General features: G+C 37.7%; 1 protein-coding gene across 1 annotated transcript; it reads left to right on the forward strand.

Annotated features, from left to right (window-relative positions):
* Positions 1–255: 255 nt before the first annotated feature.
* LOC129234266 (tubulin alpha-1C chain-like) lies at positions 256–24,644 on the forward strand. The gene is made up of 6 exons (XM_054868261.1): positions 256–411; positions 13,659–13,881; positions 16,669–16,970; positions 18,637–18,899; positions 21,240–21,504; positions 23,710–24,644. Exons 1-6 carry the CDS (start codon positions 409–411, stop codon positions 24,004–24,006), a joined length of 1,353 nt encoding a protein of 450 aa, XP_054724236.1. The 5' UTR covers positions 256–408; the 3' UTR covers positions 24,007–24,644.
* The last annotated feature ends 875 nt before the right edge of the window (positions 24,645–25,519 follow it).

Genomic DNA, 25,519 nt, shown 5'->3' on the forward strand with positions numbered 1-25,519 from the left:
CTTTTCAAGTTTTAAAATACATTCTTTACCATAATCAAAGCTACATTACAGAAGAACCCATTCGTAATTTAAGGTTTCTCTACCGACGATAAAACAAATCTCGTATAGAACACAAAAGATGAGAGAAATAAAATGTATCATCATGTACAAAAAAATCGACGACTGTTTCTCCATTTAAAGAGAAATCCAATCGGGCGGCGGGACAACCAATGGGGCGACGCGTAGGCTCCGTGTTCTAAAAGAGCGTGGGGAGCAAAACGTGCTCTATAAAACAATCGTCTGCCCAGAGAACACTTTAGTTTCTAGTTCGTGCTTGGAGTCCTAACTTCTCCGCAGCTTGCGAACGCTCCGAATCTTCGACGTTCCTTATCTTCCGTGCTCCGAAATATTTAATAATATTTTTCCAAAATGGTAAGTTTTTCACATAATTAATTAATTAATGAATATTAGTATCATTTATTCTTTGTTACACTTGGCCGACATTTCTACTTTAAGTTGCACTTTGGGACGAGTTTGTTACCTTTAACGTTTGAAAAATTGCTGAGCTCTATAATTTTTTAGTAAAATTTCGCTTTGATAAACATATTTAATTTTCATATCCAGCAAATAAGTAAATAGATTGAAAGCTTAGTTATCAATTCTTATTCCCTTTATGCATCTAATTCATTTATTTTTATTCCATCCATAGTACTCATTGTCCTTTGCTTGAATTTATTTTTTCATATACTACGCATGTCTGCTAATGCTTATTTATTAACTAGTGGTGCCCGGACGGCTTTGCCTGTAGTAGAAAATTAAAGGTCATTTGGTTCGCTTCTATATTTACAAATATTGCATGATGATTTTCTTGACAGTTTGCTACATTCATTTGCTTGCTCATATTACGGTTCCACGTTGCGATAACTTGGTAATTTACTCGTCGATCTTATGATATATTTGCTCGGGAAAATGTTCTTAAAATTGGAATAGAAAAAGAACAAAATCAAATTCTCGAAAAATCGCTTCGAGGTGCACATCCATTAGCTACAAACTAACTTTGTGCGAAATTTCATGAAAATCGGCTGAACGGTCTAGGCGCTATGCGCGTCACAGAGATCCAGACAGAGAGACTTAGAGCTTCATTATTAGTAAAGAAAAGATATCAGAAGGTGTACGCGATATAGGATTCATTGCAACATAATAAATAATTGAAATCTCATAATGCTATGAAATAAAAATTAGGAGTTTTTAGACATTTAGAAGTTTTATTTATTACACTACGTTTATTAAACTAATTTATTTTACATCACATTTCTCCTGTGGCTCAAATTGGCGTTTCGTCATAGGATCACGTCGAACAAGAACAATCATTGACTTTAAACGGTTTTCATATCAATTATTTCATAAATTTGAATAACTCTACAATGGTCAAGAAGGTTTTCTTCAGTTTTGAACCAATAGATGCAATAATACAAATAATATATGAGAGGGGCAGCTAAATATACAAGGGAGTCTATCCCCCCCTCCCCTCAAGAGCAATGGCGAAACCCGCAAATACCTCGAAGAAACTCCAAGAGCACCCCCAAACGAAAAAAACACTTCCTAAAACACTCCCCGTAAAAATTTCAATAGCGCAGCCAGCCTCATGACATCCACCCCCCTCCCCTCTTCGTTCGGCACCCCTGAAATTTTGAGAAATTAAAAGTATAAGTTTTCTGATTGACTGTTTTTTTCTCCTATTGTTATGATATTACGTTTACAACAAATATTTTGACCATTCCCCCCCCCCTCTTTGTTCGGCACCCCAGAAATTTTGATAAATTAAAAGTCTAAGTTTTCTGAATGACTGCTTTTTCCTCCTATTATTATGATATTATGTTCACAACAAAAATTTTAACTATGATTATTTAAAAAAAAAATTATGAATCTTGATGAATCTAAAATCGATTTTAGCTATACTCAAGTGATTAAAACACTTGACGCTATCGTAACGATGAAAAGAAGAAGTGATAAAAAGAGAAGAATCTTGATGATTGGTGACAAATATGTAGAAATGAATAAAAAAAAAATCATCTGTTGGATAGTAAAAGATTCTGATGGTTTCTTGACAAAGAGTGGTCAGGTGCCGGCGGATGCAATGCGTCCTTGGCCATATATAATCAAAAAGAATGAACGTTTATTTTCTTTCTTCCAAAGGAGCACAATTCTTTCCATCTGCACGCAATCAGTGGCATTATATTAGTGAGTGGGAAACCCCAGTGGGTTTGGAGAAATTAAATGCTAATCAGCATGGGCTGTAAATACGGTTTAATTAGCGTATTTTTTGTATGAAAGACGGAGAATGGCTTATTGGTTACTAGTGGTACCCGCACGGATTTGGCCGTAGTAGAAAATTAAAAGGTCATTTGGTTCCCCTGTATTTTTACAAACAATGGATGATGAATTTCTCGCCAATTTGCTGTATTCATTTGCTTGTCCATGTTACGGTTCCACGTTATGATAATTTCGTAATTTATTCGTCCACGTTGTGATAATTTGCTCGGTAAAATTTTCTTAAAATTGGGGTAAAAAAAAGAACAAAATTGAATTTCCGAAACATCGCTTCGAGGTTCACACCCCCATGCTACAAACTAATTTTGTAACGAATTTCATAAAAATCTGCCGAACGGTCTAGGCGCTATGCACGTCACAGAGATCCTGACAGAGAGACTTTCAGCTTTATTATTAGTAAAGATAAAGAAAAGAAACAGAGTAATACAGTTTGTTTTTAGCAACTGTTTGAGAGCGGAGGAGATGAGAGAGCAAAGAAAGAATTTTTCAATTTGGAAAAAATTGCAATGAATTGCGTCACAAAATAATCTCTTGATTTTTTTCGAAAATATCGAGCGAAAATCTAAAAATTTGTTTAAAAATAAATTGTACAATTTTTCTAGTTGAATATTATTTTAAGATTCTTTCATTTTTCCAAACCGTATGAATTTGGAATTTGTTTCAGAGGACAAGCTAAAAGAAAGTTTAGAAATGACCAGTAGTAAAATTTTGCTTATTTACTTGTCAACCAAAGAAGATAGGGAATTATGGTAAAATATTAAACTCCCGATATTTATTAACGCTTCCTTAACTGGTTTTCCATCTCCAGCTCAGTCCACTTTGCTATTCCGGGCTGATGAGTGCTAATAAGCAGGAAACTGCAGTCCTGGGCTGGAAATGACTGAGCTGGCGGTGTATTTCACTCTTATTGTGGTTCACTGCAATCAGAAATATCGCTAGGTGTTTTCCCAACGAGAGAATACTCCTTAACAATTTTTGAGAAGTGAAATTTACTTTGATGGAATGCATGAGTTTAACATCTGTGGACCAGGGGGGGGGGCAAATTCCTGAACCAATGATTTCAAGTAATATCACTCCCATGAAAAAACTAGCTCTAAGGATGAAATGGAAGATGGCAAAGGAAGAAAGATGTATGTACCTACTATTTTAATTTTTAGTATGAATGAGGAGACCTTTTTTTTTCCCTCAAAACGGGACACTTATCAATTTTAGCCATCTGCACATGAACATTTATATATGAAAAAGTGGCCCTCACAGACAAAAACAGAGATGAACACTTAAAAGATTAACTTAACACTTAACACTTAAAGGATTCACGTAATTTTAAATGTACAAATTTGTTTGAGTACATTTTGGTGATTGATTTTAACTAACAATGAAATGCTTGGCAGGATTTCATACAATTTATTTTTAAAGTCAGCATTTCTTAAAGATCTATGATTTTTCGTAAGTTTAAAAATTCGTAATAAGGGGAAAAACACCCCTTGTATGAGTGCCCGGGCAAACATAAAATATCTTTATATATTAATAGGCAAGCCGTTTTCTTTCGGTACAGATTTCTCCTCTGTTTGTGAACCGATTTCCTTCATTCTTTTTTTTTGTTCGGTAGCTCTTGCCGAGTTTTAGTGTCATTAACAAAAATTTTTGAAATCGAACGCTAATTAACGAAGATATTAATTAAAAACGCATTTTCGTCCTAAATGGCTCTTTCTACGAGAACGGATGGTCCAATTTTTTCGAACTTGATATGGTAGGAAAGGTTTTTAAAAAACCCTCCTAACGAAAAAATTGACAGGGTGCCCAAGGTCCAATAAACTAAATCCACTAGAAAAAAAAGTTATAAGCGTTTTTTAGTTAGCGAAACTCAAAATTTTGAATTTTATCTCTTTTCCATTGTTGAAATTCATTGTTGGAAGCGTGAAACATTAAGTTTTAATTCATTTTTTAAATCGCTTTTTCTACACGAAAAATGCATTTTAATGCTTCGAGCTTGGTTTGGTTGAAAAGCTCTTACTAAATAATTATGCATGATTAAATAATGAATTTTGGAAGCGTGAAACATTAAGTTTTAATTCATTTTTTAAATCGCTTTTTCTACACGAAAAATGCATTTTAATGCTTCGAGCTTGGTTTGGTTGAAAAGCTCTTACTAAATAATTATGCATGATTAAATAATGAATTATGGAAGCGTAAAAAATCTCTCTGACTGCAATCATATCTTTTCTAAAAACATTGGCATAAAATTTCAAAATATTTCGGAGCAAAGCAAAAGCGGTAGAATTAAGTTCACTGACCTCACGTGTCATCAATTGGACTCCCCCCTATAATTTTATGACTCGGTCTGTGGCTATTGGCTTTCCCGTGTTTTGAATAGATTTTCCCACTGCCTTTTCTATTTAATGTCCAGATTGTCAACATTTATTGATGTCTTTTGAAATATGATACTGCCGGAGGTACCTTTTTAACTTTTTACTGCTTTGGTTATTACGTTTCTTTATTACTTTGGTTATTTGTGTTATTACGTTCTACTCATATTTCGCTTCCTGGTAATAAATGGTTGTGCTATGATTTTAAACCACAGTGTAAATGCAGAAAAGTGAGCAAAATTAAATTTTTCCACTTTTTTTCGCTCTCAATCTTTACTAATGATAAAGCTGAAAGTATGTCTGTCTGTCTGGATGTCTGTGACGCGCACAGCGCCTAGACCGTTCGGCCGATTTTCATGAAATTTGGCACAAAGTTAGTTCGTAGCATGGAGATGTGCACCTTGCAGCGATGTTTCGAAAATTCGATTTTGTTCTTTTTCTATTCCAATTTTAAGAACATTTTACCGAGAAAATTATCACAACGTGGAAGAGTAAATTGCGAAATTATCATAACGTGGAACCGTAATATTGGCAAGCCAATGAACGTAGCAAATTGGCGAGAAATTCGTCATCCATTATTTGTAAATATACAGGCGAAATAAATGACCTTTTAATTTTCAAAAACGGGCAAGTTCTTGCGGGTTCCACTAATGTTATATAAGTAAAACCACCGGTAATTGACACTCGACGTTAAATCCCGGTTATCACAAATTTGCCATTTCAACTGCGCTTGCGCGGACTTAGCTGAATTCAAAAATCTTGCTAAAATTAATTACAAACATTTTAAATTTGTTAATAAATATGAGATGTCAACAGATAAAAATTAGAAATCACAAAGCTTTCTCTGATTTAGTTTTTAGGCCTCGGTAAAGATTGAGTTTTGAGTATTAATTACTAATGGATTTTGGTGTCTGATTTTATATCAAATTTTTAACCTCTGAAGAGCGTACTAGTATTGCATCACTTCTAATACAAAGCCGAACCCCCAACCTAAATAAAAATGTATAATACTAAGCTGTTTACGCCTAACGTAAAATATCCGCAAAAGACGGATTTCTGTACTCATATTCCAATCATTTTTGAAGCACACAGCGTGTTTTACGTTTATGTTAAATAAATTTTTCCAAACCAATAAAAAAAAGTGACATTTTTCTCTTAACATTATGAAGATTATCAGTTATTCATATCCGGAATTTCATATAAAATATCACGAAATTGCCGTCAAAATATTCTAATCCTATTCATTAATTTGTTGGGACTCAAGCTCAGCTTAAATATAACACAAGCAACACGAAATCTTAAAATAGAAAGCCCAAAACCCTAAGTCCGCGCGCAAGCGCAGTTGAAATGGCAAATTTGTGATAACCGGGATTTAACGTCTAGTGTAATTGACCGAGACCCACGAATTGACACCCATACTACTTTTTATTATTGCTCCTGTTGGTTAAATTATGTTTTGGAAAAATCTGACTAAACGATACCAGATAAAGGGACCTACACTCCCACAGCCAACTGAAATGTCCAAAGAATGTTTATACTGTGGCTCATTACATCCGACAAACCCTCAAGTGTAAACTGATTTTTCATCTCATCGTGTACCTTGCCACACGGAAGAAATTATTCCGCCTTCGTGCGCTGTGCACGTGACGGCGATCGACAACCAATTATGGCGTTGAAAAGAAAAAAAAAACAAAAAGTATTATCGATAGTCGTTTGAGTGCCGTTAGCTGTGAACGGACCTCGTTAGCTGACCTGGAATGAGAGGAAAAGAAAGAATCTAGGAGAGTCCGTTTTAACGCCATTTATGGAATTGCGACCTCGTTCGGAGGGAGCGCACGATTTCTCATCGCCTGCAAGCGCGGGGGAGGGATTGACAGGTGGGAAGAGAGTGCGTAGGTACGCCGCGGAGGTGAATTTGCAACTGCTCTAACATATCGGCACGATATCGTGTGCTGCAGATTATTAGTGATGTATCGATCACAGCAAAATAAATAAAGTGACAGAAAAAAAAAAAATAATTTGAGTTTTGACATCTTGAATTCAAATTATGTTTTTCGAAATCACGAGAGTGTGTATGTAGGCGTGTGTGTTTGTGTGGGGGGGATGTGTGTTTGTGTGTAGGGGTATGTGGTATGTGTGTGTAGGCATGTGTGTTTGTGTCTGTGTGCTGGCAGAAGTGTGTGGGTAGTTGTGTGTATGAATGTGTGTGTGGGGGGGTTGTGTATGTGTGTAGGCATATGCGTTTGTGTCTGTATGCAGTCATGAATGTGTGGGTAGTTGTGTGTATGTGTGTGTGTGCATGTTTTTGTGTGTGTATGTGTAGGTGTCTGTATGTATGCGTGTGTGTATGCGTTTGTATTTGTGTAAATGTTTGTGTATGTGTGTGTAGGTGTATGTGTGTGTATGTGTTTGTGTGTGCGTGCGTTTGTGTATGTGTTTGTATGTGTGTATGTGCTTGTGTATGTGTGTAGGTGTTTGTGAGTGTGTATGTATTTGTGTGTGTGTGTGTAGTTGTGTATGTATGCGCGTGTGTGTAGGACATGGATGCAACCCGGAGACGGCTTTCGCTATAGGAGCAGCATCGTGAGGAGCCCGTCGACGGTGATGGTGCGGAGGGTGGCGGTGGGAAAATAAAATGATAGGACGCCAAAACAGTCAAGTGAGAACAATAAGCAATCGTGATTGCTCAAAAAAAGAAAGAAAAAGAAACAAAGAGAAAAAAAAAGGTATAAAACCAGTACTGCGGAATCGGAGTCGGTGTCTGTTGTTGGAGTCGGACTGATTTTGAGGTAAAGGGGTCGGAGTCGAGAGTAGAGAGCTTCAAAATCCCAAGAGAGTTGGAGACTTTTGTTTTCCCTCCTAACTCTGTCAGTGCTACGAAGTCACATTGATTTTCGGGTAAAGGAGTCGGACTCGCTCGAAGTAGAAGTTTCTGGAATTTCTGGAGTCGGAGTCATTTTTCCATTGGCTCCGCAGCCCTGAAGAAAATATCATTTGATGCAATAATCTACTAAACCCAAAAAGAGAATTTTTAGTAAATATGAATTATATATTTTTTTTCTTCGTTAAGCGGAAGAAAAATTCTGTACTTGGGAGGAAGAGGCACTATTTTTCTGTTTCAATTCAAACAGGAATTTAGGCGCCGTTTCATTCAATGTCTTATACTGTGCTCGAAGGTTTAAAGCACGAAGGTTACTAGAGCACAGAGGTTGGCACTGAACAAATTTGTTTTATAAACGCAATGAAAGCCGAGTCTGATTACCGCAGGGGCAAGCGGGGCACAGGCCCCTCCTCTTAGATTTCAGAGGGGCCCAAATTACCCTTAATTTATCATGCTAGTTAAAAATAAATAGTGATTTCCCTCAGAATCTAGAGTACAATGATATCATTGATATTTTTGGAAATGGTGAGACAAGGAAAAAATCTCTTATTTGTTGATAAAAATTAAAAACTTGATCTCTCTGCAAATCCTAAAACCACTCTAAGTTTAGTCTGTATTTACAATTAGAAGTTATATCATAGATAATTTTGATATTTACGGTTAACTGCAACGGGCAAAGTTTAACCACATCGAATATAATTATCGTATACTATATATCTTTTACTTTTTAAATGTATAATACTATATTGTGATATGAGGTATTACCAAATTTAGCATGGTTGTATTAATACGCAATTATCGAAATATTTTATAGCTTCATTATATAGAATAAGCGGGAATAGGAGGGGGTGGGGTACAAATTGAATTTCATGCCCAGTGTCTTCAAAAGTCTTAGTCGGACTCTAGGGAGGCCCTGAATTAGAACTGTGCCCCATGTCCAATATCAGAATGATCGGGCTCTGACTGAAAGACTGAGTAAGACAAATCATCACAAAAGACAAACTTTTAACTCGTCTCCTCACCCATTCTCTTCAATTCAATTGATAATCTTTCACAAGCACACGTATCTTCCTAGTTTTCTTCTGCTGTTTTTGTACAATTATACATTTTCAACGATCCTTTCAAACTACTAGTTAATACAACTTGACTAAAGAACTGAATTAGTACCTACAATTAACTGCTATGGCATCTTGGGTTCCGCGGAATCCTAGTGATCTCTTCTCCGAACAAGGGATCCGTAAATGATCACTATTTGCCTAACGAAAGCGGCAGAAATGTTATTAAAATTTTATTTTTACAAAAGATTCTTGCAGCCGCTTTATTTATGAAACTAGCATTCCCGTACCCGGCATTGCTCGGGTAATGGAATTAGCAAGGGTTAACAGTGTTTAGGGCACCTAGTTTCGAAAATCCCCTGTAATAATTACTTATTACCTATATTTTTTTTCTAATTTTGGAAGGATCCCGGGGCCCCTGGACTCTTATGTATATGCCCTTTTACTTAACCGATCTTTAACTATTATTAACGATCCTTTTAAAGTATTGATTATCTTTGCAAACACAGGCCATCCACATTTTATTGTTATACCTATGTTTAAGCAAGAACTTCTTTGTATAGCACATTTTTAGGTTGCTTTTTTTTCTGGTGCTAAAATTATTAAGCTGCTAGATGATCCGACTTTGGAGCAAGCTATATAACATTGGCCGTGTGAAAAAAAGTCTTCTCTTAAATCGATCCCTGCTACTTTTAATGTCTGTCCTTGTGACTTATTAATGGTTATTGCAAAGCAAACTTTAACAGGAAACTGCACTCTTCTAAATTCAAAAGGATGGTCCGCCTGTGACGATGTTCTTAAAAACTTCGTTTCCAGTTTTGAAAAAATGAAAGCAAAAGACAGAAACATTATGAATTGACTTGAGAAAAGCCTCGAAGAATCACGTGAGAAACAAAAACAATATCAAATTTATAGTTCGCTATCGACCAAAAGTTGAGATGAAGTACTGAATAATGATTTGAATGGAGGAAAGCCTTCGAAAATAAGGGATTTGAATTTCAATGACAGGTTTTTAATTTCGCAGAAATTAAGGGGTTTTAATTAATTTCTCCCGAACTAATTGAGATTTCGAAAAATCCTTTCTTAGTGGTTACTTTCGTAATCATGCGGACATGCCTGCCAAATTTCAAGTCTGAAGTTTCAGCGGTTTCGGCTGTGCGTTGATATATATATATATATATATATATATATATATATATATATATATATATATATATATATATATATATATATATATATATATATATATATATATATATATATCTTGCAATAAAAAACAATCAGAGCCAAGTCTTTTTTTTTTCTTTTCATTTTGTTAATTTGTTTTATTTTAAAATATTTTTTATTTTGTTCATTATTTATAGACTGTATTTTAGAAATCGGAAAAAAAAAATGAAGCAATCTCACCGTTTATAATCTAACTAGTGGTATCCGCACGGCTTTGCCCGTAATAGAAAAATTAAAAGATCTTTTGGTTCGCCTGTATATTTACAAATAATGTATGGGGAATTTTCTCGCCAATTGGCTTGTACCTATGTTACGGTTCCACGTTATGATAATTTCGTATCTCGCCAATTGGCTTGTGCCCATGTTACGGTTCACGTTATGATCATTTCGTAATTTACTCGTCCATCTTATGTTGTTTTTGTTTTTAAAACTAGAATAGAAAAAGAACCACATCGAATTTTTGAAAAATCGCTTCACGGTGCACACCTCCATGCTACAAACTAACTTGCCAAATTTCATGAAAATCGGCCGAACGGTCTAGGCGCTATGCGCGTCACAGAGATCCAGACATCCAGACATCCTCCGGACATAGAGACTTTCAGCTTTATTAATAGTAAAGATTATGAGATCGTTTTATTGTGATAAACTAAAGATGCAACAAAAATTTTATAAATTTGAGTAGGGTCGACCAGGAGGTTCCTTCGAGAAAACGGTCCGCTCAAAGGGATCCCCAAATTGTAAATGGTTAAATACCCTTGAGATATTGCAACGCATCTCCTTTACTTGCGCTAAAGATCGAGTTGCCTTTTATCCATCGCTACACCTGATTGGAAAACCCCATTCATCTTCAAATAATAAATTATTAATTTCTACTCTGCGAACTCAATCATCAGCGTAAGCTCCGTATTTAGTTGTTGTAATTGTTCTATTGTCTTCGAATTAGGTCGTAATGATGCGTGACCGCTCTACCCTCATTATTATTTTTCTTTCTCTTCTTAACCTTAAATTTCCCATGTTTTCAGTCACACAGAACCAACCCATATCAAGCAAATTAACATTTTCGTGTGGGATTGATAAGTCATTAGTTTGGGTTCAATTTTCTCCTTCGCATTCCCAATCCCTTATTAAAAATTATTTTCCTTGTCATTTATGAAGGTCATTTAATAAGTAGGGGAATGTGGGGAAAAGTGAAATGATTAAGATGACTGAGTTTTTTCAAAATGAACAAATCGGAATTTTGTTTTGAAAATTGCAGTACATAAAGAAAGAACATTGTCCTTTATAATAAAACTTGCGTTGAAACACTATTTTTAATTTTTCGGAGTAAATTTGAGTCTTCAAAAAAAAAAAAAAAAAGGGGGGGGGGGAGGGGCATTTTATCCCAAGTCGGCCCTTCCCTGCTTGGATTGAACCTATTTTTCAAACAGTGATTAAACAAATGTAACATTAAAATCCTAGAAGAACAGGAAACACGCATTGTCATTTTTGAAATGCATAATACAAATATGGTTGATAGTAGAAACTACAATATACGACTAAAAAAACATATTTTCGTTTTATCACTTGAGATAAATTCTGAATTAGTACAATGCCGCTGAACATAGAACTATTAATAGAAATCAATAGAGGGAAATCGTGCTAAAACTTTTGTGCATATCACAACAATGTAAAGACAGATTGTTGTAATGACGTGGCATGAAAGATTGTTTTTTGGAAATTCCTTCATATTTGAATGGGCAGATGGTATAGAGAGAATGTATCACCATTCATGCCTGTATTCACCAGATGATTCGACTCTCGGTCAGGCTACTGAACTGCGGATGGAAGCCTTCTTATTGGCAGGAAGAAGGTTTCGATTAGCGGTTTGACTATCTGACCGAGGGTCGAAACCTTCTTATTGGCTGAAGAAGACTTCGACCAGCGGTTTAGCTGTTTGAAATAGGGTCGCATAGGGAAGTTGCAACCTATTAAATGTTCATATTTTGGCTATTGGATATTGTTAATTGACCCTCAAAACTAAAAAATTCACCGTCGCCGAATTTTAAAACACCGATTTTTAATGAATTTTTAAAAATCCACGCGCAAAAGTGCGCGCTTCTGAAACGTCACGAGTTTACGTCATAGGGCACTAATGGGCAGCCTTCCGCCGAAGATCCCTTGTTTTCGCTAGGGACATTTTGAGGACGGTGATATTTTTATTTTTTAGAAATTCAATAATCCTTTTGAACACACTATGGAGGCCGGATTCGTTAAAGCACAATCTAAATAATCTTCCTCATGTAACATCAATGATGATATTCGAATATTTCCAAGAGGATGAAAGGTTTAATATTCCAGAAACGCGAGGAGTTAAATGCGAGGAGATAAGCCTTTTACGTTTCGTCTTCGAAGTCGAATGCACGTCCTTCGGTTTCTCCCCTATCGGAAGAGCGCATGACGTCACTTCCTATGCCATTTGACGTCACAAGCGCCTGAACTTTAAAAAATAATGTAAAAAAAACTGCTTATCGTATCGCAAAAATTTTTTTCACCTATGATGTTCATACATGTTACTCTATCGCATAGAAATAAAATTGAAAAATCGAAAACTTCCCTATTGTCTGGTAAATAGAGGCATTAATGACTCAAAATGAACCGACAACTTCATCATTAGCGAAACATTAATACTTAGCAGAACAAGTGTAGGATCTTACAGATGTGTAGCCAGAATTTCAAAGACAGCCTAAAGTCTTCTATAACAAGTACTAACTATATTCAGTAAATTACCGCCCATTAGCCAGGGCTAAAGCAGAAATATATGAAATACACCGGGGGCTCAGTCATTTAAAGCCGAGGATTGCAATTTCGTGCTTATTAGCACTCATCAGCCCGGCATAGGAAAGTGATTGAGCTGGAGATGGAAAACGTCTTAAGGAAGCCAAGAGTGCCATACAAACTGGTATAGCTAATATAGAATTAGCACAGACCAGACGAGTGACCGAAGCAATGGTTCGATTCAACTCGAAGATTGATGGCAAGGCATGGTATATTCAGTAAATTACCAGCCCATTAGCCAGGGCTAATGCAGAAATACATGAAATACACCGCCCGCTCAGTCATTTCCAGCCGAGGACTGCAGTTTCGTGCTTGCTAACACTCATCAACCCGGCAGAGGAAAGTGACTGAGATGGAGATGGAAAACCTCTTAGGGAAGCCAAGAGTGCCATACAAACTGGTAGATAAAATTTTAGATACCAGTTAGCTACCAGCCATTGAAAATTTTAGGGGGTAGGGTTTAAGGGGTATTTTCCTCTTTTGAGGGTGGGGGTCTTCGTGGTATTCAGGGGGATGCACCCTTGCTCTTGCTCTTAGGGTGGTGGGCACCGCTGGAAAATGCGCACTCTTCTTTGAGTAAAACCTTGCAAGCATTAAACTGTTGGGGCCGTGGTAGCCCGATCGGTAGAGTGTCGGATTCGGGGCCGGAGGGCCCTCAGTTCGAACCTCGATGGTCGAAGATCCACCGTCGTCATTAAAGGGGACTGGGCGACGTTAAATATGCTCGTGGTCTCAATGTCCTCCAAGTGAAACGATACCTCTGGGGGTGCTAGCACCAGGTAGCTATTAGCTCCTGGACTAGTTCTAAATTCTCATTAACTGTTCGATCCGGTGATGGTGCTGCCATCTATCGGTATAAAAAAATAATGGAGGCAAGGCACTTAGTATGCAGTCGTCGACATAAATACAGTTGTAGTCAGTTGTGACTCGGAATCGGAATTAAACTGTTGTATGCAGAAAACTAAATCAGCATTTCCGCCGACTAAAATCCCATGTTTCTTCCAGAGGGAATGCATCAGCGTCCACATCGGCCAGGCCGGAGTCCAGATCGGCAATGCCTGCTGGGAGCTGTACTGTCTGGAACACGGCATTCAGCCCGATGGGAACATGCCCAGCGACAAGGCAGTGGCGACGGGAGATGACTCCTTCAACACCTTCTTCAGCGAAACTGGCGCTGGCAAACACGTCCCGCGGGCCGTTTTTGTCGATCTCGAACCAACAGTCGTTGGTAAGTTTGATACTATATAATACTAATGTGCATAATACTTTCAATACTGTCATTCAATGGCCTTTTCCTATGGTGACTTTGGCATTGATATATCCTTTAAGCTTACAAGCTGAGTTAATCAGAAATGATTCGATTCTAATCATGGCCCACTGAATGCGCTGGCGCTTAAGTATTCAGTGGGGCCATGATTCTAATAATAACTGAAAATGAAAACATGCCATTTTTTTCGGATTGATCATCTTATATAATTAAAAACTGAGCGTATCTATGTATCTATGTATGTTCAAGCTTCTTCACCCGAACGACATTGAATTGACCATCGAACCAGGTATCGATGAGTTCGTAAGCTTCCCGTCTTCATGTTTGGCTATTTAACATAATCCTCCGATAATAATTATCGGAGATATCAATTAAAAACTATCCATTATGACGCTTGGATTTCGACATAAAATCCCTATTTTTCGAAGGCTTTTCTTCATTCAAATTATTATTCAGTGCTTCATCTGAACTTTCCGTAACAATGCTTTTATTAAAATGTATAGCGGTGAAGAAAATCATTGAGATGAAAGATCTGTTGCCATTTTTTTTCTCTAATATAATCTTGTAAAGTTCTTGTTTTTGTTTTGAGGCTTTTCCTGTAATCAGGGAATTCAAAATGTTTACTCTTTTGGGGGGTTTTCCGCAATCCGCCGCAAAATTTCCCTGACTTTTTTTTTGGTTCAAGCCTAAGTGTTGAATATCGCGTCACTTGACATTCCTTTTATTTTCGAGGTAGACTGCGCAAAGCCGGGCGACGCAGCTAGTCATTTGTTAATAATTACTGTTTTGTCAAGTGATACGTCTTTTTTCATTAAATACACGATTAATTGTATGAATATATCGCTACCCTTCGTTAGCGATTGAACACAAACTACTTATTCTAATTACACAAATACCACAAACAATAACATTATAAATATATATTACAAATAAAAAAACATAATAAAGTGAAATATATAAACATGAAAACGGCAACGAGTACAAACATGCAACCGTCTCGTTCTGAAGTAGTGTCAGAACTGTCTCTAAGCACAGCCTGATTACTGAATAGATCAACTATGACCTTGAGCCTTTACCTGTTAGAGACTCCAAATCCCAAATGGCTAAATCTGTTTTGTTGTAAAATTGTAAGGTTTGACTACAGGGGGATCCGAAAAAGTTTTTGGTCAAAGGCCCCCAATATCTTAATCGGATCCTGTCTCCAAGGGCTCTTACTCTTTGTGAGATTGAAGTTGATGACTCCCTATTGGCCATTGCACGCGTCATATTGGTCATTGCGGGGTCTAACTCGTGATGTGCGGATGTTTTCCCATCACATATTTTGTGATGTTTCAACCAGGGGCGGATACAGACTACCATTTTAGGGGGGGTCATGCCAAAGAATGACCCCCCCCCCCTCCGCCTATAAACGAACTCCCCTTTTAGGCACGAAAAGTTTCAGAAACTGCTTGAGTGTCAGTATAACAAATCACCAAACCGACTGGGAAGAAGGCTTCTAGTGGGCATAGCCGTTAGAAAGTAATTTCTTCAACAATAAAAAGAAGTAGTATTTCAAGTACAATACTTTCAAAAATGATTAATGTATCCAGAAGAATACGGAAAATGTTTACATTTTATTTATATAGTGTTAGAACACAATGTGGACGGATACTATTGTCGATGGTTTAGGATGGGGGGGGGGGGGGGTCATGACCCTCCCCTTGTATCCGCCACTGGTTTAAACTCATCGTCGTCTGATCATGGACTATATGGAAAGGTTAATATCTGGTTTATAGACGGAAATAGACTCATCAATTAGTTTGCATGTGGGAGTTTGTTCGACACAGATGTGCGCTTTTGCCTATTTAGACGCAGTTTTGTAGAAATGACAATCCGTTCACCGAATCATTTCTTAAATCTAAACTATATACGATCTATATTCTTACTACAAAAATTAATTGATATATTTTTAACACCATAATTTTGCACTTACCATTTTGATTCTACTTTTCCTGGCGAAATGAAAACATTGTATTTTCTTTTTGTTGTTTCCATAGAAACTGTTTGTTTCCACTCTTTTTCAACTCAGAAAATGCAATGAATTAATTAGGCACCAGTGACATTATATAACGAGCGAATCAAAATCCCATCGCTAATTTTCCTTCTCCCTGCTAGATTCAATCAGATGGAATCGTCTTAACTTAGCCAATGGGGTTGTTTCCTTCAGTCAAAAGTACTACTTTTAGCCACAGAAATTGATAGAATAAGCAAAAAAAAAAAAAACCATGGGGGCAAGAAAATACTTTCATTTTCCCAACAGTTTTTTTTAAATAAATTTTTTAAATGTCCAATTTCTCAAACAAGGCGTGGTCTTTAAGACGTCACTGCGTTTCCACGTTATCATAATCAAGCAGCGAATTAAAAATTGTCTCTACGCTTGCTATGAATCATATCGTTGCCAGTACACGTGAGTAAAGATGCGAATTAAATACTGTGCTCTTCTGAATGGCAACACTGAATGGCATTTCATCATTTGTGATGTCATCGGCAGAAGCGTAAAAAATAAAAGCGCACCGATTAAAATATTTTTTTTTAAATATTAAACTTAAACAAATTATTTAAAAAATGACCAGATCCTATGTGTTTAGGCATGCTCTTTCAGAAAAAAATACTCTTAAAATTTTGGAAACGACCCCATTGCCAAATTTCATACAAATCGTGGTTAAACAGTACTATACGTACAGTACCGCATTATTTCTTCTCTTCCAGACGAAGTCCGGACCGGCGGATACCGACAGCTCTACCACCCGGAACAGCTGATCTCTGGCAAGGAGGACGCAGCCAACAACTATGCCAGGGGCCACTACACCATCGGCAAGGAGATCGTGGACCTGGTGCTCGACCGCATCCGCAAGCTGGCCGACCAGTGCACCGGACTGCAGGGCTTCCTCATCTTCCACAGCTTCGGGGGCGGAACCGGGTCTGGGTTTACCTCCCTCCTCATGGAGAGACTCTCCGTGGACTACGGGAAGAAATCCAAGCTCGAGTTCTCCATCTACCCAGCACCGCAGGTAACGGTCCTTACCACTAGGGCAGCCAGAAATACCTTCTGGTCGGGGTTTTTTGGTCAAAAATACCTTCTGCAGGTGGTTTTTTGATCAAAAATTCCTACTGGAGGGGAGGGTTTGATCAAAAATGCCATCTGGGGTGGTTTTTAGACTACAAAAAACCTTCGGGAGGGGCTTTTTGATTAAAAATACCTTCAGGAGGAGTTTTTTGATCAAAAATGCATTCGGAAGGGGTTTTTTGATCAAAAATACCTTCTGAAGTGAATTTTTTGATCAGAAACACCTTCTGAAGTGGATTTTTTGATAAAAAACACCTTCTGAAGTGGATTTTTTTTTGATCAGAAATTCCTTCTGAAGGGGATTTTTTGATCAAAAATTCCTTCTGAAGAAAATTTTTTGATCAGAAATTCCTTCTGAAGAAAATGTTTTGATCAAAAACACCTTCTAAAATGGATTTTTTTGATCAAAAATACCTTCTGAAGGTTTTTTTTTTAAAATCAAAACAGCCCTTTCATATGCATAAACTAATGTATAAGAATTTGCATTTATGTTAAAACCAATGCCTCTGGGGGGGGGGGGGTCACCCCCAAAATCCCCATTTCGCTGCGCCACTTACAACTTCCGAGAGACCGAAAACATCCCTCATTTAACGATGCTTGCCACGCAAGCTCTGTGGCAAATTGCCTGCGGAGGGGACTATTTTCTGTTGCTGTTATTTCTGGAAGGGTTTTTGTATTTCAACTGGGACTATACAAGAGATCTTAGCCTTTTTTGCGGATCTAGTGCGATCCCCCGATGTGGCAGAAGTCAGTGGCACAGAGAATTTTTATGCTCAGTTTCCCGCCTGTGCCAGTGTGGCATATGGTAATTGAGAGACTTAGCTGAAGCTAGAAAATCGATGTTGCTATGGGAAAAAGTGGAGTCGCTTGGCTCTAGGTAGATCTCGTTTTATTACGGATTGTATCTAAAATTGGCTCTATAAAGAGACAGAGCATTCTATAGCCTCCAATTCTCATAGCCATCGCTGTTGAGGTGGGCTGATTCGGTAAGATCTGATTTTCTCGCAATAAATGAAAGGAACTAGAAATCAAAAACTAACTACAGTCATTATGGCAACTTCTTCAAGGAAAGGCATTGGCCCATAACAGACGTTAAGTCAGTTATGATGATGTTTCTAAAATTGTGTTGTACGAAGGTTAGAAATCAATGTCATCATCACTATCAACCATGCAGTTGATGTAAACTCTAGAGTGCATGCTTCTTTACCCGTAAGCTAGAAACTAGCAAACTAACTGTCAAAATGGTCGAATAATAATAACTAGTATTCGAATAAAGAGTGGGAGGTCTATATTTGGCATCTTTCTCGCCATATCATGGTGAAGTTGAATTTCGCGTTTGACTAAGTTTGCGCACTTGGCTGAAAGTCGAACCATTGCGCTTGCTAAACGGTTGCGGTCAAAACAGCTTTCCTGCTAAACGGCATAGGGAAAAAAAACAAAACAAGCACGCTCTCTAGTTCCGTTGTTACTCTATATTATCCACACAATCAAGCTTCTATCTTACATTATTTAAAATTCATGCATTGTGTGCTTTCAGTTCTATTACTAATGTGAGTCTTTCGCTTCAATTACAAGCCTTACGAGTAGTGAATGTCCAATTGTTTCCCCAGGTATCCACGGCCGTCGTAGAGCCTTACAATTCAATCCTCACCACACACACGACCCTGGAACACTCCGACTGCGCCTTCATGGTTGACAACGAAGCCATCTACGACATCTGCCGGAGGAACCTGGACATCGAGCGACCCACGTACACCAACCTCAACAGACTCATCAGCCAGATCGTCTCGTCGATCACAGCCTCCCTCCGATTCGACGGCGCCCTCAACGTTGATCTCACGGAGTTCCAGACTAACTTGGTTCCTTATCCTAGGTAAGAGAGCGTCTGATATCCAGGACCCAATAGGCAAATTAGGCAGCTGCCTAGGGCGGCAAATTTTCGTTAACCACAAGTTTTTTCAATGACATTTTTATTTTTGAACTAGTGGCACCCGCACGGCTTTTGCCCGTAATAGAAAAATTAAAAGGTCTTTTGGTTCGCCTGTATATTTACAAATAAAGTATGGGGAATTTTCTCGCCAATTGGCTTGTACCCATGTTACGGTTCCACGTTAGGATAATTTCGTATCTCACCAATTGGCTAGTGCCCATGTTACGGTTCCACGTTATGATAATTTCGTATCTCGCCAATTGGCTAGTGCCCATGTTACGGTTCCAGGTTATGATAATTTCGTCATTTACTCGTCCATCTTATGATAATTTTGTTCTTAAAATTGGAATAGAAAAAGAACCACATCGAATTTTCGAAAAATCGCTTCGAGGTGCACACCCCCATGCTACGAACTAACTTTGTGCCAAATTTCATGAAAATCGGTCGAACGGTCTAGGCGCTATGCGCGTCACAGAGATCCTGACAAACAGAGATCCGGACAGACAGAGGGACATTCAACTTTATTATTAGTAATAATAATAAAGAGTAAAGATAAAGATAAACTCGCGATATACTCAATAATTCGCGTGTAAACGTTCGCGCGTCCAACTATTGAATAACTTCATTTTGAGTCTTCCATATTAACTGATTAACTTCATTTCTTCTCTTGTACTCGTACTAATTTTTTTCTTCTTATTTTTGTTTGCTACTACCTTTATCCATGAAATATCCTTATCTCGTTAAATATCTACTTATTTACCCCTACTATCTACCTTTTTTTGTCATGTTTGTCTGCTCTTGACGCCCCATGCTACAAACTAACTTTGCCAAATTTCATGAAAATCGGCAGAGCGGTCTAGTCGCTATGCGCGTCACCGAGATATAGACATCCAGACATCCTCCGGACAGAGAGACTTTCAGCTTTATTATTAGTAAAGAAGTAAAATATTAGCATTCTTTCATTTTTCACAGACACAATTTTTTCTTCTAATTTAATAATAATTACTTTCACATGTCTTACTATACTACCGTGTGCAGGTAAACGGCAGTATCTGCAGAAATGAGTTTTCGAGATATTTGAAGAAATGCATTCGCATTCAATACTAACAATAGAGAAAAGCTAGAATTAGATGTTTTTTTCGCTCGTTTTTTTTTCAGCGGAAACCAAATAAGCAAGCTTGTACAATAAAGCTAACGTACGATAGAGGACAAAAATGCAAAAAAATGAAAAATGAAAATTTTGCAGTTACTGCCCTTTACCTGCACACGGCAGTATAATCAAATGTTTTTCAATCATGGTAATACATCAGCGTAAAATAGTAAGTGAGGACGAAAAGTGGGTGTCAATTTCAGAAAGTGTCGTTGCGTTTATCCAGAAGTCGCAACAAGACTGGAGTTTGACTCAGATTTTTAGTGCTATACTAGAATTTATTCAGTACTGGTCCCTTGAGTGACTGACGTTTATTTTCTTTTTCACATTAATAATATTTAAAAATTGTTTTCAGTTAACATTAAGTCTCGGAGGCAAACGAAAATGAGTGACGAGCGAAAAAGGCAAAATGATTTTAGCTAAGGAAAACATGCTAAATTAAAAACCGAAGAACAAAAGAGAGCGTTCAAAATGTTTTTAAACGTAATATATTTTTTTCAAATGAGCAGTTTTCAAAAACAAAAACTTTGGATTCTTTACAAAGTAATCCAGTTGCAATTTACTTGACAGTTTAAATTTCAAGCACACTTTTTTGCACGTTGTTGAGGTGTTGCTTCTTTAAGGGATTGGTAGAACCCAAGCACGGCCGGAACACTCCTGCTCATTAGGGCCCAAAAATACTTGATTGAGTCTGATCAGACGATCCCAGAAAAGGAAGTGCTAAAGAAGCGTCAAGACAAAGAGAGAGAAAATTAGAAGGACCAACTATGTTATACGGAACGTTAGCCTGTTGGAATAAAGTAGGCACAAGAGATACGTAATACAACACTGCTAACGCTCTTTATGTTACTGTTTCAGACTACAGCATATCGTCGCCTCAGAGCAACAGTAAGATATCCTACTGTTGCTTTGAGGCACCGATATACCTGCTATATCGTTGCCTCAAACTATTGTTAACTCACATTCATCATTCATTCGCCATTTTCTTATGTATCTGTGTTAGTCTAAAATATGTTACAAAACAAGTTGGAAGTCAAATGGACATTGATATTTGTGCTAAACAGTTAAGATTTTTGTTTCGTGTTCCCAGTGGCATTTGTTCTCAACAGTGCATTTCGACCCTTTTCTTCCAGAATCCACTTCCCTCTCGTCACCTACGCGCCTGTGATATCCGCCGAGAAGGCGTACCACGAGCAACTGAGTGTGTCCGAAATCACCAACGCCTGCTTCGAGCCAGCAAACCAGATGGTGAAATGTGATCCCAGACACGGAAAGTACATGGCCTGCTGCATGCTGTACAGAGGCGATGTGGTCCCGAAAGACGTCAACGCCGCCATTGCTGCCATCAAAACAAAGAGAACCATCCAGTTCGTCGACTGGTGTCCAACCGGTTTCAAAGTATGTTTGCCCTCGTTTTCTTTTCGTTGCCCAAAGAACGTATGAGGCAGTGAGAAGCAAAGGGATGTAAGTGGCAAAATTAAAAATTTGGAGATAAGAAGTACACATGGTAGGTGAACCTCTCCTCTGTCTTGGGGCAAGAGATGGTACTGGTAGCCCTGGTAGTTGCTGCTATACAGCATGATTTAGAAAAAAAAATTCAATGAAAGCCTACCTAGGATCTGATCTTTTAATGCGTTTTACTTAAAATTTTAAGAAGTCCACTTGCATCCCTTTGCTTCTCACTGCCTCATATATTATTTCTCAAAGGCGTTTTTTGTGATAACGCCATAACTTTTTCAATGCTTAATCATATTTCATAAGTAAAGCATAATTGAAAAAATATTTTTCACTGATTTCTGCGAAAAATAAAGAGACAATTCACATTTTGGTTCCTTTGTCCAAAAAAAAAAAATGTTTTTTATTAGGCATTACTTTATTGCATAGCATCCCTAAAATGGAGAGCCATTGGCTCAGTTGATAAAGCGTTTTGCTAATAATGCGAAGACTGTGAGTTCGAATTCGCAGGGGCCGAAATATATCGTTTTTATGGCTCATTTTCTTCTGCAGAATTCCGATCTAAATTTCCATGAGTAATCTGAACTCATTTCAGGATTCTGAGTTAAACTTCTGTGCTTGTTAAAACAAAATTAAAACAATAGAGAAAAAAAACAAGACATTAATTTTAAAATTTTACATCACAGTAAGAAGTATTTAAAAACTTTTTTTTTTTAAATTGAGGGATCGATTCAATTTTTTTTTTTTTTGCTTCATTACGCATTGCTTTATTATATAGCATCCCGAGCCAACGGCCTATTAGCTCAAACAAAGCGAACTGCTAATAACGTGAGGGGAATGGGATTGAGCTAAATAATGTAGTTTTTGAATGACTAATTTTTCTCAGTTGAATTCGGGTCCAAGTGTCTATGAACATGTGAGCTTAACACATTGGGGGCAGTGTTCTAAACCACAGCTGTGTTGTTACATTAAAATCAGAAAAAAAAAGTTTTTTTTTTTACATGGTTACACGGTAATTTTCACACATGATTTTGCAGGCGCGGCATAACTTCCTTAATACTTCGTCAAACTTTAAAAGTAAGACATCATTTCAAAGATTTTTTTTACCGCCATCCAGTGAAAAATAACCGAACGAGTCTTTTTTTTTTTGCTTTTATTCAAATAAGTAAAAAAAGTGGCACTAATGAAACTGTTACTACCGGCTATGGTTGTCGTCATTTCGTCCTTTCTGAAAAGAGATTCTTAGTAACTCCAAAACACGTATTTGCAGCTGTTTTCAAACCAGCTTTTTGAGCGTTATTGTTTATATCTTTAGTATTAGGGGCCTAAGGACCCTTAACCTTCAAAATTTTCGACTTTCTGGAAAAAATATATGTTATGCATATTTTAATTCTGAAACAATTTAATACCTTATTTTTTACCATACGCGAAAAACTTTTCAAGTTATCGTAAAAATGCGTAAACTTTCCCCATAGAGAGTTATGTTAACAGCAGCTGTTTAAGCCTCTTTTTCTCAGGTGCCGGTTTCTTCGGTTTTCTCGTTTTGAGCGCATAATATCTCAGAAAGTTTCTTATCTATTTCCGTAAAACTTTTCATATTTGTTTGTCTGGTTTATATTTATGACCTGAACCTAAATTTGTTTAATTTTTTTTTAATTATTTATTTATTTTTTGAAATTTTACAAGTCATAATCAAAAATTTCCAAAATGTTGGGCAAAAATATATATATATTTTTAATATTACCTTTCATTTTTAGTTAAAATTTAGGTTCAGATCATAAATATATACCAGACAAACATGTATAAAAAGTTTTACGGAAATAGATAAGAAACTTTCTGAGATATCATGCGCGCAAAACGAGAAAACCGAAGAAACCGGCACCTGAGAAAAAGAGGCTTAAACAGCTGCTGTTAACATAAATCTCTATGGGGAAAGTTTACGCATTTTTACAATAACTTGAAAAGTTTTTGGCGTATGGTAAAAAATAAGGTATCAAATTGTTCAGAATCAAATTATGCATAACATATATTTTTTCCAGAAAGTCGAAAATATTGAGGGTTAAGGGTCCTTAGGTTTTCATGTAACAATCTTTTCATTACCCTCTTCCGTATAAAAGAACTAACTTTTTTCCTAACTTGCTCTTTCAGGTGGGCATCAACTACCAGCCCCCTACCGTGGTCCCTGGAGGTGACTTGGCCAAAGTCCCCCGCGCAGTCTGCATGCTGTCCAACACCACGGCCATCGCCGAGGCGTGGGCCAGGCTCGACCACAAGTTCGACCTCATGTACGCCAAGCGCGCCTTCGTGCACTGGTACGTGGGCGAGGGAATGGAGGAGGGCGAGTTCTCGGAAGCCCGCGAGGACATGGCCGCCCTCGAGAAGGACTACGAGGAGGTCGGGCTCGACTCCAACGACGGCGTCGAAGACGACGGGGACGAGTATTAGGAAGAATCCGTTGGCCGCTTTGAAGAGTGGACTGAACTTTCAATAAAGTTTTTTTTGAAATGAATATCGTGTCGTCGTTTTTGCTTTGTTGTATCTAAAGCTCAACAAACCCGTCCACGAAAAAAATTCAATCAATAAGGTAAAACCACCAGCAGGAATAATGCTGACCTACTCCTCCTGTCAAACCGCAGGCTAGTCCAGGTCCATGAGCCCTAGAGTCCTCAAAAAATCGTACACCAGGAGAGGACTGGAGTAAATGTCCTTTGTGTTAGTCCCACACAATGCAAAAGATGATCTGGAGTTGCCTGCACTAATCTACATTTAGCACAGGTCTCAAAAATGTTCTCCCCTAAATGAAAGGAAAGGCACTTGATGTGCCCACTTGCAAGCGTTTGTAGTTTGGACGACTGGATACGCCTTGATGGAAAGGGCGCGCCTTCGTGCACTGGTACGTGGGCGAGGGCATGGAGGAGGGCGAGTTCTCGGAAGCCCGCGAGGACATGGCCGCCCTCGAGAAGGACTACGAGGAGGTCGGGCTCGACTCCAACGACGGCGTCGAAGACGACGGGGACGAGTATTAGGAATAATCCTTTGGCCGCTTTGAAGAGTGGACTGAACTTTCAATAAAGTTTTTTTTTTTGAAATGAATATCGTGTCGTCGTTTTTGCTTTGTCGTTTCTATAGCTCAACAAACCCGCCTCAAGGGCGCCCATATAGGGGGGCAAGGGGAGGATCGACCCCCCCCCCCTTGAAATTAGAACTTCCTTGCTTTTAGTACTTTTTTCTTTGCAAAAATGTAAAAACATTTCATCACCAACCATTAATAAATAGTCCTGAAATCAGTTTCCACGGGGAAAATATCCAGTTCAACCACGGGGAAAATATTTGAGCCCCCTTTGCAACTTTGCATATGGGCGCCCATGACCCGCCTACGAAGCAATTGACACCAAGGATTAATTGCATGGAAATTTTGCGTAATTTTTCACATTTGGTGGGGGGGGGGGGGAATTCAGATAATACACGCATTAGAATAAGTTCTAGGACTATAGTGCCGCGCTAAGTGCATAAAAGTCGTATCTATCCGATTCAAAATGAGAAATTGCCGTAAAGTCGTGTGCCTGTATGTATTTCATACAGATGCAACTTTTTCAAATTAAAAAAGAAATATATTTCCTATTCACAAATGAGCACGAAACATTGTATTTAAGTGAAATATGTGACAAAGAACTACTCGGTGAGGTAACTCAATTTTGATTAAAAGTGCAGATACGACTTTGGTGTTTAGCACGGCAGTAAAGGGTACCAAATTTTGTAACAAATTAAAAAGCGGTTGACGACCGCAGTAGTGTAGTTGACATTTATAAAGCAAAAATTAAATTATAAATGTAACATGTTTTTTATTTTTTCACCTAAGACATAAACTAGAAGAAAGCAAAGAAAGAATTAAAAAAAAAAAAAAAATCAGCAATAGATTCGGAGGATATTTTGTTGGAATTGAGGAGTTTAAACCAAA

Source organism: Uloborus diversus, chromosome 1 (genome assembly GCF_026930045.1).
Source record: "Uloborus diversus isolate 005 chromosome 1, Udiv.v.3.1, whole genome shotgun sequence".
Taxonomy (NCBI): Eukaryota; Metazoa; Arthropoda; class Arachnida; order Araneae; family Uloboridae; genus Uloborus; species Uloborus diversus.